We start from the raw sequence: 13220 nt of genomic DNA, 5'->3' as shown, positions 1-13220 counted from the left end.
CAAATGTCTTTTGTTAAAAAGATGTCTTGTGTAATCAGGAATTATACTGACAAGTGAAGAATCATTTAATTAATGAGAATAGAGCAATCATTTGGATGGTTCTTTCTATTCCTGACTGAATGAAAGAGAGAAAATGGTCCTGCTCAGGGATTAGATCCACTGCGGGAAGAAATAAAACCCATGGATGTTGTTTTGTTACTGCCTTGGGAAGATAGTACACATATGCTTGGATTAGGCATTGAAAATTAATTTTCTATTACTCCACAAGAATTTTTACAAAAGGGCTCTGGTTTTGCTGGCTGTCTGCTCCTGCTAACCTCTCAGGATGGAATATCTGGGCCAAAATACTTGCCTAAATCCTAGTACAGGATTCCAGGGCAGTGAGAACCAGAATTATGGCAAGTTCTTTCCATAAGGACTGTATGCCATGATCCAGGGTAGTGTATGGACCCCGTTTGCAGTTGCAGAGGAGTAATCTGGTCTCCAGTTCAGCCCTTTGTTTGGAGCAGGTCAATTTGCTCTGGGTCTTTCCCACTGGGTCTTTGAATTTCACCAGGGGTGGTGATGCCATAAATTTTCTGTTCCACTGTTTAACCTCTTTGATTCTTCTCTTATCTGGTCAGAATTTTTTATCTTCCAGTTTATCCCAGTTGCATCTCCTCCTGTCACTGCGTCTCTACACACTCCCAAACAGGCAGCTGCAGGCAGCAGTGGCAGTAGTCCTGCCTGCGGTGCCATCCCTCCAAACCTCAAGTGAACATGGTTGGTTCATAACAGCTATTCAGTCTCTTGCAACAAACCAGATTATCCTCCCACCCTTGAGAGATCCCTACTCCATCAGAAAGCTTCAGGATAAGGCTTCTCTAAGTTGTCTCTGGGTTTGGGAGAAGTCAAAATGTAGTCCAGGCAACTCTGACCTTGAGTACCTTTATCCAGGGTGGAACCTTTAGCAATGTACTGTCAGCAGGCACTGCACAGAATTTGTCTCACTTTTTACAAACTCAAAGCTACATGAACAAGGTGGTTCTGGCATCCCTAAGGACACGTGTATCACCTGTGATCTGTTCCTTTAGGGCTCTGTTCCCTCTGGGACAGCACAGGGGTGAAGAAGCTGTGTCCCTCTGAACAGGTCATGATCCCAGCCACCAGACATACTACAAGGTGGGAAGTGGGAGCTCCCTCCAGACCTGTGCTGGGATTTCAGTCACTGGTGGCTCTGTCAAGCTTCCCATTCCTGGCAAGACCACAGCACAGATATGTGGCCATTTGGATGTGCCATATCAAATTAAGTGGCCTTGTGGACACAGCTACCTGTTGAAGCAGCATCAGAGACTGAGTCGCCTCTGCACAGAGCAGCTGCCCTGTGGGCCCCAGGTACATTCAAGCTCCCTTTTTGAGGCTGATGTAGATCACTGCACTGAGCTGTTGTGGTAGCCCTGAGACAGTGGGAAAGCTTTCCTTCCTCCTGCAGCGCACTACAGTCTCTCTGTAGCAAGATCCCAGACCTCTGCTGGTTTGTGTGCACTTGAACATTTTTGCATGCTGTGTCAAATGATTGCAATAGTAATTGTTTACCTTCCAACACTGAAATAAAAAACAAATGTATTACATGAAGAAAAACCTTTCCATTTTTCTATTCTTTTTAAGTGTAATCATTTAATTTTTTATCTTGGATAACCAGAGGCACCCAGCTGTTACTGTAGTCATTTCTGGATGCTTTAAAAAAAAAAAAAAAAAACTCTCTCCTCAGAAATAAATAGAGTAAATATGAAAATATTCTTCCCACCAAAATTCTAATTTCTCAAATATTTCATCCCACAAGTGTAGTTAAATATGTTGTCCTTGCAAGCTTCCCAGGAAATATCTGGCAGCAGGTTGGGTATGTAGGTCCAAGGACAAGTGAATTCCACAGCAAGGAACCTTCCTGTGGAGCCACTTATCATCTGGTTGAATTCTGACATTAAGCAAGACTGCTTTAGGTCATCACTGACTGCAGTAAGATGGTTTTGCTGTCTCTCCAAAGCAGAAAATGTAGGTAACCCAGTAAAGATCAGTTTACAACAGCATCGTGTGTAACGTGGTAAATCCAAAATGTATATTCCTTCTGATTTTTTAAATTGAAATGTCTCTCCTCCAATGATTTGGATGTAAAATATTGTCAGATATCTAATGGACTATGAAAGTCAGTTGACCTAGATTAGTAAAATCCAATTGAGAAAACAGAGTATATGAAGTAAAGCATCTTCATTGAGTTTGTTAAAAGAAGGAAAGAGAGATTTGTGTTTGCTTTGCTGTATCTGAATATGCTCAGCCTAACAGGCAAGCCCATACCCAAGCTTTCTTTTCTGGCTAAATCGCTCTGTGCAGGTTCATCTGCTGCTTGGCTTTCCAAGACAGGTGGGAAGGTTGCAGGCAGTCAGATTTACACCCTCACTCTCAGGTGCTGCTGCCCCACTGTAACCCCTGACTCTGTGCTTTCTCCCCAAGGATTTTGGAGCTGCAGCAGAATGGCGACATGGACGTACTGAAGCATAAGTGGTGGCCGAAGAACGGTCAGTGTGATCTTTACTCATCTGTGGATACCAAACAGAAAGGAGGTGCCCTGGACATAAAAAGTTTTGCAGGTGTTTTCTGCATCCTCGCTGCAGGGATTGTCCTATCCTGTTTCATTGCAATGTTGGAAACGTGGTGGAATAAAAGGAAAGGCTCCCGGGTTCCATCAAAAGAGGTATTAGACCCTCCATTTCTCCTGGGGAATTTTCATGCACCCTAAAGATTGCTGCCTTGACTTTATAGCACTAGAGAGGGTGGGAAATTCAGAGATACTTCATTAGTGTCCTGATTTTTTAACATAAATAATGTTCCTTAAAAATCTTTCTAGGTATTCTTTCTAGAAAAGCTTGAATAAAAATAAATGTATATTGATGATGTATAAATATGAAACTATTCTGAGTAAAACACAATTGTTACTTGTAGAATAGTACATTATTAATACATCAATATTCAGTTCATTGTTCCCATTGGTGACAGCTAATTCTCACTAGATGTCTTGGCTTCTTCTTGAAAAATACGTCCCCTAAGCTCAGTGGCTGAGTCTTTTAAAATGCATTTGCAAAATTTACTCCTTTAATCAGCTGTTAGCTTCTTGAATAAGCTTGTCCCCAATTTCAGAAACATTAAGCTCTTGAGACTTCCATGAACTTCAGTTCTTGTTATTTTATCTGAAGTCCAGGGAAGCAAGACTACATTAGATTTTTCAGGTTCAGGCCAGACATATTTTTGAAACCTGGTACGGGCTTGTTTCAGAAAATCTTGTACAGATGCCACAGAGAAATATGTTATTTTACACCTGAGATGAGTTTGCTTCTACACCTGCATGTGTAATGCTTTCCTTCCTGTGGTAATCTACCTGTCCCTCTACCAGCCATCTGAGCCTTGTGCAACTTTGCACCAAATTTCTTATATTCATAATCAAGTTTCTACCTCTACAAAATGCTAAAAAGAAATTAAGGACAAAATGATTTATTAAAATATCCTTGGAAGCAACACGCAAACCTGAACCTAAAGGAGAGCTTTAATGTAGCACTATCAAATATAGCTTTTCTGTCTGTGTAGCTTAGGCACATCTGTGTAGCTTGTGGGGTATTGATGTTAATTTGTGTGGAGTGGTCTTGCCTTCTTTGCAGTTTCACCATTGTGTTTATTTCTGCTAATCTAATGCTGTCTAATCAGGCAGGATTAATTACACCACCTCATTAGACAACATTGGCACTGATGTTAAAATACATTTAATCTTTTCTTGCCTGTTTTAATTCCCAAGTTTTTTTCTTTTTTTTTTTCTTTTTTTTTTTTTTCTTTTTTGTTCAAGATCTGGACCGGACCATTATTAAAAGGAAAAAAAAAAAGGAATCTCTAGTCTTTAAATTGGGTTTCTCAGGAATGGAAACCATGTAGTTTCACCTGGTAAATTATTTTAAAAACCTAAAATTTACTTGATTATTGTTTACCCAAAGATTCAGAACTTCATACTTTATATTTATCTGGTGCAAAACATGAAAATCAGTAACAAGGAAAAGAAAAAAAACCACCAACACAGATATTTTACACAAATATAAATTTTTCTATTTCAATTTTCAAATGCTGAGAAATTCAAGTGTGTACTTTCCACAAATGGTATAATTTGGCCTCCTTGATCTTTATTATATGGTCATTAGCTTAGCATTGAAACGCTTATCTCAACGTTAAATTGAAAAGCTTGGCTCAAAACTGAGTTTAACGTGGACGTATATGCTGAATGCCCCCATTATCCTGGATGTGGGGGTCATCCAGCAAAGAAATACATCTTAACTAACTTTCTTGAAATTCATTTTAGCTTCCATGAAATCCATTGGCTCTTCCAGGCCACTAGTCCAGAATCGGGGGTCAGATTGGGCCAGTTTGTGGTCAGCAAGCCAACCCTTTTTCCTGGTGGCTGCCATCTTGTGCTCCAGAATGCAAGCATTTATACTGAAAAAAAATTGTCTAATGGTTGCGAAGATAACATTTCGGTCGCGTGCCAGAAGTAACCCATTCACTGATGTCTGCCTGAGTCTGCAGACAGCCTTAAACAGTAGCTCTGAGAGAAGTATGAACCGCCCCAGTAATCACAATGGGATGTTGACTCTGAAGCCTGATGATAATTTAAATGTGAAAACTGCTGAATATTTCACTACTGATCACACAAGAGAGAAGAGGAAAGATCATATTATGGAGATATGCACAATCTTACTGTGAGTGGGTCTCATTTTGGTGTATCGATTGGGTGGAGATTGGGTTGTGGGCTAAGCATGGGAGATTATCACCGCTTATATATTTTCACTGGTCTGACCCTAGCCCCAAATGCATCTCTGTAAAAGAAAGAGGACTATTTTGAGTTACGCTTAGAGGCTCAGAAACTGAAATTCCAATCTTTTCCCAACTGGCTTTTTAAATTACAAAGTATTTGCATGTTTGTTTTTTTCAAAATTAAAAGCAAACAAACAAAAACTAGAAAAAAAAAAAGGAAAATATTAGGACTGTCCCTCAGAGACATAGTCATGACTTGCACACGCTAATCGAGCCTCTGTATATTTCTTTAGCTTCTGATGTGGCCCAACTTCTCCTGCATCCATATGCAGCTCCAAATTTTTTGAGGAGATAGCGTTTGGTGAATGCGTTTGGATTTGATGTCACCTGTGTGGTTGTTATGTGCATCCATGTCTATGTCCACCTGTGAATAAACGATAGACAGAAAGCTAAGTCAGAGAAATGAGCACTGCATTTTTTCCTTCCCGTGATGAGCTCCGACCAGAGCCCTCGTGGTCAGTGATCATCCAGTCCCTGGGAGATCCCTGATGCCCTGTTCCCTTCCCCTTTTTCCCTGGTTTTGTCTCCCTGTCCCTGCCCTTGGAGGGTGCAGCCCTGGAGGGGAGCTGGCCTCTCAGTCTCCTTCCAGTCGGGCTCTGTGTTCGGCGTGGTGCCAGCGCAAATGTTCCGTGATCCTTTCTGCTAAGTAGATGAACTCCTGCAGTTTGTTCTAGGTGTGGACTTCATTCTAGGCTTGACTTCATTCCTAGAGAAAGGAGGGATCTCAAGTCCATTTGGTATACTAGGAGTTTTGCCATTGATTCAGGGAGCTCTGGATCAAGCCAGTCAATGAATTTCAGTAATCAAGGCTGGAAGTCATCAATGCACATCTATCGGCTGCCTAATTATCCTCTGTGAGGTCCTAAAGTGTGAGATATTTCTAGTGGCCTGGAAGAGCCAGTAAATTTCACAGAGATTAAGGTAAATTTTGAGGTTAGTTGAAATTGATTTTTGTTCTAAATGAGCTGTACTGCTTAGACTGAGGGAATATCCCTGTACGTGTGTACTTAATGCTGCTTTGAATTAAGCTTTGCAGTTCAGCAGAAATATGTATGTACAACACAGGTGATTTATTGGGTCACCTAGAGCTTTCTCCTCTTTTTTAACTTCTATGCATTCAAATTTTCAATTATAACAAACAAACCTGTTTAACTGTATTCTCTGGGAAGAGAGATTTAAGAACGAAAAGGGACAGAGGTAAGAGAAGCGATGATACAATAACTACTTCAGGCTGCCTTCTCTTCTCACCCACAAAAGTATAATTCCATCAGAATAGATGGAATTTCTTCTTTGTAGGTGAGGAGATAATTAATCCCTCTGTTGGCATTGCAATTTAAAATTGCCTGGTGTACTCCTTTCTGTTCAATGTCAATGAGTCACCAGCGCTTGGGGTTTTTTCTCTGTATGTTCAGCTTTTCTATACCACAATTTACATTATAAAGGCAAAATGGAATCTGAGAAGGTTCTAGCCCTTCCTTAAACCCTGAGACAATGACAAAGATGGCAACCTGATCCCTCAGAGCCTCTCATGTTGACATCCAAATTTAGTTCTCATTGCAGAGTTGAAGAACTGGCATCATTCCAGGCATTTGAGATTATGCAGTTTACTTTTATTCAGCTGTTGCTAGTCTAACCCACCTAGCTGCGAGTTTGCCTTTTCCTGGAAAGCTACCTGTGGCGCTTTGGGTTTTGTTGTTTGGATCCAGGGTTTGAAGGTAGCTGTGGTGTAAGGGTCTGCCTCATTTTGGCTTTGCCCACCTGGCGTCAGGCGGTGGGGGAGTTCACTGGTGACATCCAGGACACCGTCAGCCAAGAGCCAGCTCTAGTCAGTTGTGCCTTGTGCTCCCTGAGCAGTGCTGATCACCCTGTGAAACTTCAGCCCAGCACAAATGGCGATGGTGAGTGGTGCCTCTTGTTTTTCTCATTCCCCAGGACGACAAGGAGATCGACCTGGAGCACCTCCACAGGCGCGTGAACAGCCTCTGCACAGACGACGACAGTCCCCATAAACAGTTCTCCACCTCATCGATTGACTTGACCCCGCTGGACATTGACACTTTACCCACACGTCAGGCACTGGAGCAAATCAGTGACTTCAGGAACACTCACATCACCACAACCACCTTCATACCAGAGCAGATCCAGACTCTGAGCCGCACGCTGTCTGCTAAAGCTGCCTCGGGATTCTCCTTCGGCAGCATGCCCGAGCACCGAACTGGCCCTTTCAGGCACAGGGCACCCAACGGAGGCTTTTTCAGAAGCCCCATCAAAACAATGTCATCTATCCCTTACCAACCAACTCCTACCCTGGGCCTGAATATCGGTAGCGACCCAGACCGAGGCACCTCCATCTGAGCATCAGAACAAGTTTCTTCACTGTTTCTTATTTAGGACTCCGTTTGCAAGGAGCAGCTGTAATATTGTGGGACTAACATGGATGTAACCTTTCTTCTTTTCCTTATTTTTTGGTTTTGAGGGTTGTGGTTTGGGGTTTTGGTTGTTTTTTTATTTGTTTGAGGGTTATTTTCTCTTCAGGGGTTGTTTTGGGCTTTTGTTTTCTTTATTTTATTTAAGAATCATAATTATTAGTAGCAACTCTTCCTCCTCCTCTTCTCTGCTTTCACAGTCTGGTCTCTTCTGCCTCCCCTTATTCTCTGTACTACTTGAATCACTTATTCTTTGGTTTATCAACACGTTAGGTTTTGGTTACTTCAGGCCTTTCATATACTTTAAATATAGGAAACAAGCAGTGATTCATGCATAGGAGAACCCTGAGGATTACTTTACAGAAGGGCATTCGCTCCTCCTCCCCCACCGCCTTTTTTTACTATAATTGCAATAACTGAAGTATTTTTCATGTACTCTGCTGCATCCAGTCAGTGCTCCACTGCTCTGTGTCCTTTTAACTGTGGACCAAAGGCAAACCCTGCAGTTTAAAAAATGGAAAATGAAAAAAAAAGGCAAAAAGATGAAAAAAAACCCACAAAAAAAGGAAAGGAAAACAAATAAAGTTCAAAGATCATTCAGGCCCTATAATATAAGAATGCAATTTTGTAGGATTACAAAAAGCCATTACTATGCCAGTAAAGACTACAGTTAAATCTACTTTTGCACTGCAACAGTGCATATGATCTTTATGTGATTGTACACTGTTAAAAGTTTTTCTTATGTACAGTAAGCTGTATCATATGGCAGAAGCCTCTGTTGTGTTAAATAAATTAGTATCTCATACATATATATATACACACATATACACACATATATGTGTGTGTGTATATATACACATGTATATATAGCTATAAAAATGGCAGCTGTTGCTATCGCAATTAATTTAATAAAGCTTTAGTAAAAATGTGTTGTATACAAGAGAGATGTACAGTGCAGGGTGTCTTTTCATTTAGAAAAGACAGGTTGCTTTAACATTATTCTGACTTGCATCGTTTGCCAACAGAGCATATTTTATACTTTTCTATTAGAGCATCCAGGGCAATTTAACATTTGTACCTAGATGTAACTCCTTTGGTTAGGTTTTGCATTGGCTTTTGAGCATTCTATAAGGCTAATCTTGATAATTTTCCTTTTAATAAATTAAACAAATGGAACTGTCTCTTAGATATACCATGTTCATGAACAACTGATATAGCTCTAGAGCAGTTATACATGGATCAAACGTCAATAAATCCTTTTCCAAGTCAGCACAGTTAATCAATACAATAATGGTGTGAGTGGAGGAAAAAAAAAAAGCCCTCAAGATACACAGATGTGGCCTTAATTATAATAATGTATTGTTCTAAGGGAAAAAATATGAACAGGCACCCAGTTTAACCCTTTCTCTGTTAAGTTAGATTTAGAGGAGCTATGTATTTTTTACATTAGTGCCAACTGTATAAAGCAAGAAAAAGAACAGCAGTGAGAGCAAAACCGGTGCCCACTTTGGCACCAGCTTTTTCAAGTAACATTGTTACCTGTTAGATACATAGGAAGAGCTTTCAATTTGTAATCCTTAAACTAAAAACGCAGTTAAGTAGAAAGCAAGCAGTTTATCCTGTGAGTTTTTTCATTTGGTTTTCTTTTTAATGCAACCATACACTTATTTTAATCTAACTCATTATTTGGCTAAGATTAATAGGAATCAGCCTATGTGATTTGCTTTAGGATAAATTAAAAGGTATATTCTTCAGATCTATTCTATTTTGATGCTAATTCTGTTCTGGGGGAGCATCTTGTACTGTCACTGTTTTTTGTACTAAATCTTCAAATATTGTCTACTGTGTAAGGCAGAACGAATTCTTATGTGCAAAAGGCCATTTTGTTTCCAGGGTAGCAAGTGTCTAAAAGCATGCACAACTTGCTTCCCCCTTGTAACATTCATGAACTCATCCACACTTCTGAGTAAAAAAAAAAAAGAGAAAAGAAAAGAAAAAAAAAAAAAAAAAGAAAATTTCTTTCCAACAAGCTACGTAGGGACATACCAGATGTTGCAGTGATTTTAGCTATTAAAAAATCTGTTAACCATGTACAATATTTAAAATAGGCCTATTTTGATGTGTTGCCTATTATACAGATACACAAAACACTTTTTGGAAGCCTCAGTTACAAGTGGCAGAGCTTTCTGTGTATAATTTGTCTAAATAATTTGTCTAATAAAATTGTTTTCTAAACATGCGCTTCCTCTTGTTCACTTGCTGAATGCTGTGGTATTTTCAGCCTATGGCAAGGTAATGTGGTCATGGATTTGTTGCACTGCTACAGAAGGGTTTTAGCCCATGGAGATGGGATGAGCTCCTCAGGCTGCTGTGAGTCAGCTCAGTGAAGAGCACCTGTGGAAAACACCGAGGTTTACCATGTCTATCAATGTCAAGCTTAGATTTCAGAGAGCATTTACAAACAGCATTTTGTAAGCGTAGAGTTGTTTAGCACTGACATGTACAGAACATCATTTTTAGAAATACTGCATGCCAACTTCATCTGTTTTATATAATGTAAGAATTTTCTTGGAGCATGGCTTTTATTTTTATAGAATCACATTTGCCATCTTTATTTGCACAGAGGTTAATTTTCTCTGATACTGGACATATATTGCCTAAAACAAAAGTTTTAGGGTGAGAGAAGGTAGGCCATATTTCATTTATTATGGCTTTCTCAGTCTTTAAGTTTCATTAACATTTTAATCTAATGACCTAGTCATTAGCAAGCTGTGCTGCAATAACATCAGCCATGACATTTTAACTTGCAGCATCCAAAGTTTATCTCCTGGCTTTTTACATTCAGTGTATTTTATTCACTTAAATAATATTCCTGACCTGTTACAATTTTCTATTAATCTTAGCAGGCATTCAGGGTATCATTCACCTAAACAGTGGCAACATTATAGTCCCAAGCAGGGGAGACTTTTTAAGATCTGGGTTTATTCTCATTACCCTACTTTGATCTGACTGGACATAAATTATATTTATCTTCCCCTGAGTCAGGGACTGTGTCCCTGTCCCATTTACAGACACACCTCTCTAGAGCCAGGTAGTTTTACAGATATGACAGATGTACATTCTATAATGGACTACATCATGGTGAACCCTACGTGACACTTCCCTTTCTTTACAACAAATTCCAGGGAAGTGATAGTGTCAGGGGTTTCTGCTGCAGTAGCTCCACTGGAGATACAAGCCAGCTGTTTATAAAGATGAGTTGTTTGCATGGTATCTGCAGTTTTATGACCTTTTTCAGATACCAGCTACAAACAAAAAGTGAATAGTGGAAGAAAACATGTTTATCTGATTTCAAAGAATCACCTAGAAAGATGTTTCTATTGACCAGCAGTGAATACCTGGAGATAAATAGTTCTGCTGAGCCAACCAAGTGAATGATTGCAGCCTTGAGGGACACAGCTGCAGCACAACCAGAGCCAAAGTGCCCCGTGATTCTCTCTTGACCTCACCAAAATAAGTGCTAGGATTGTTTCCCTGAACAAATCAGATTTTTCAGAGTATCTTTTTCTCTTTCTTTCCTACTTACATCGAATGCTATGAATTGATGAGAGCATCCTTTCTGTGAACACTTGCTGGGTCATTGCAGCTAACTGGAGGTTAATGCCCCCCAGAATTAATTAATTTCTTAATTAATTAATTCAGAGTTAATTTCTTAACTCTGCTCAAAGCTGATGACATGAAAAGTAAACCAGCTCCCTTTGTGCATTCTCATGGCTGTAGCTAACAAAAAAAAAGTCTCCAAAACAAAAAAGGCATCACACCAACAATCCCCTTCTTTAACCATTTTTCTCAGTGCTAATTAATGCTTCCTCTTATCTCTGCAGAGCTGTTTTGAAATAAATGTCAAAACCAAGTCTCTCCCCCTTAATATGAGTCACAAACAAAATTTTTGATAAACACTGGGACACGAACACATGTACCCATGTGTCAAATCACCAGCAGTGAGCAACTGTAAAGACATCGTCACAATCTATCAGTTTGTTATATCTCACCCAAGGCATCATTCATGAGGTCAGAAATAGAAGCCTCCAAAAGAAGGTCAGAGCAAGGGAACTGATTCATAGCTTAACAAATTCCAAAACATAGAAATTTTACCAATGCCTCAACATTTCAGGAACCAAGAGCTTAATTTAAAAAGAAAAGTCTTTTCAAGAGGTGTACTTATAAAAATAAATATAATACTTGTCAAGAGTTATAAAATCTGTGCCCTCCCCAGTCCCATTCATCACAATGGTGTAATACTTTGTGCATACTACAGAATCGATTTCTGCAACATCACAGCTGGAAAACTAAATGGTTGAGTCATTAACTACTGTCCTCTATGTCACACCAGTTCACTTCTGTAAGGGGAAAAACAAATCTTTCTGGGCTCATTAACTGCCATACCAGTGGGAAAAGACAGCGACCTGCAGCTCAGCAAGCACAGGACACTCCTCCACCATGACATCACAGTTCAGTGCTTCTATAGCTAATTATTCCTACCAGCACTAGTAAGGCCAACATTTCTTTCAGTGCATGATAATTTTTACGCTTTCTCAAAAAAAAAAAAAAAAGTAAACATTTGTGTCCCATTCTTTGTTCTAAGGGGATGATGGACCAACACAAGATGGGATAAGGGAGCGCTGCCCAGTGCCAAAACAAAAGTTAACAACAGCTTTATTTGCAAATCCAGCTATTAAAAGGCTGAATAAATCAAATAAAAATAAAGAGTTAAAAGGCAAGCCCATTATTTAATTAATTGTTTTGGCGCTGCATGAGACAGTCATCAAGTTCCTGAAGTAACCACCCAGCTGCAGGTGCTTCCATAGGATGGTCTCCTGGCCCCTGAAGCATCTGAGGTGGCAGTAAATAAATGAGAGCTTTTGAGGTTTGTGTGGCCAGATTTTGGCAGTGCTGGGGAGAGCGCTGCAAGGATGGCTTCTGTGAGAAGCTGCCCAAGGCTTCCTCCATGTCCAAGAGACCCCATGACAGCCAGCTCCACGAGGGACCTGCCACTGCTCAAGACAACTGATGGTGTTAGTTATTAAGGGACAACAGAGTTAATAAGGAGGAAATGTTACTGCCCAGGAGCAGTTGCCACTGGGAGAGAGGGTGAGAGTGGGTGAGAGAAACAGCCCTGCAGACCCGCAGTCAGGCAGAAAAAGGGAGAGGAGCCGCTGGAGCAGAGACTCCCCTGCAGCCAGTGGTGAAGTCCATGGTGAGGCAGTTATGCCCCTACGGCCCATGGAGATCCCGGGTGGAGCAGAGATCCACCTGCAGCCCATGGAGAACAGCACAGCAGAGCAGATAAATGCCCAAAGGAATGCTGTGGGAAGCACATGCTGGAGCAGACTCCTGGCAGGTTCTGTCAGGAGAAAGGAAGCATGAAGGGAGGAGCCCACACTGGAGCAGGTTTGCTGGCAGGACTTGTGACATTGTGAGGGACCCACACTGGACCAGTCTGTTCCTGGGGGACTGCGCAGAAGGGACATGGAAAGGACACAGGCTGGCAGAGTTCATGAAGATGGGAGGGACCCTACACTGAACTAGGGGAAGAGTGTGAGGAGTCCTGCCCGGAGGAGGAAGGAACAGGAAAGACAATGTGTCATGAACAGAACCCTGCTACTGAGGGGCAGGAAGGTAGAGAAATCAGGAGTAAAGTTAAGTCCAGGAAGAAAGGAGGGGTGGAGGGGAGACATTTTAAGGTATTTTACTTCTCATTACCCTACTTTGATCTGATTGGACATAAATTTTCTTCCCCTGAGTCAAGTCTGTTTTGCCAATGATGGTAGTGGGTGAGAGATTTGCATTATATTTTCTCTCCCCTGTCCAGCTGAGTAAGGGGAGGGATGGAGCAGCTTTGCTGGACAC

General features: G+C 40.8%; 1 protein-coding gene across 6 annotated transcripts in view; it reads left to right on the top strand.

Annotated features, from left to right (window-relative positions):
- Positions 1 to 9545, top strand: part of GRID2 (glutamate ionotropic receptor delta type subunit 2) — a 678572-nt gene extending 669027 nt beyond the window's left edge. For 2 of the 6 annotated variants that reach the window (XM_030271714.4, XM_072928588.1), the window contains exons 15-16: positions 2488 to 2728; positions 6817 to 9545. In XM_030271714.4, coding sequence (XP_030127574.2) covers positions 2488 to 2728; positions 6817 to 7239 — 664 coding nt within the window. In that variant the 3' untranslated portion in view covers positions 7240 to 9545. Of the gene's footprint in view, positions 1 to 2487; positions 2729 to 3868 lie in introns of all 6 variants that reach the window. The other 4 variants (XR_003960108.4, XM_072928590.1, XM_030271715.4 and 1 more) reach the window with 4 other exon arrangements.
- The last annotated feature ends 3675 nt before the right edge of the window (positions 9546 to 13220 follow it).

This window comes from Taeniopygia guttata, chromosome 4 (assembly GCF_048771995.1).
Source record: "Taeniopygia guttata chromosome 4, bTaeGut7.mat, whole genome shotgun sequence".
In the NCBI taxonomy this organism is placed as follows: domain Eukaryota; kingdom Metazoa; phylum Chordata; class Aves; order Passeriformes; family Estrildidae; genus Taeniopygia; species Taeniopygia guttata.
The sequence above is the reverse complement of the archived record's forward strand: the minus strand, read 5'-3'. Positions and strand labels throughout refer to the sequence as shown.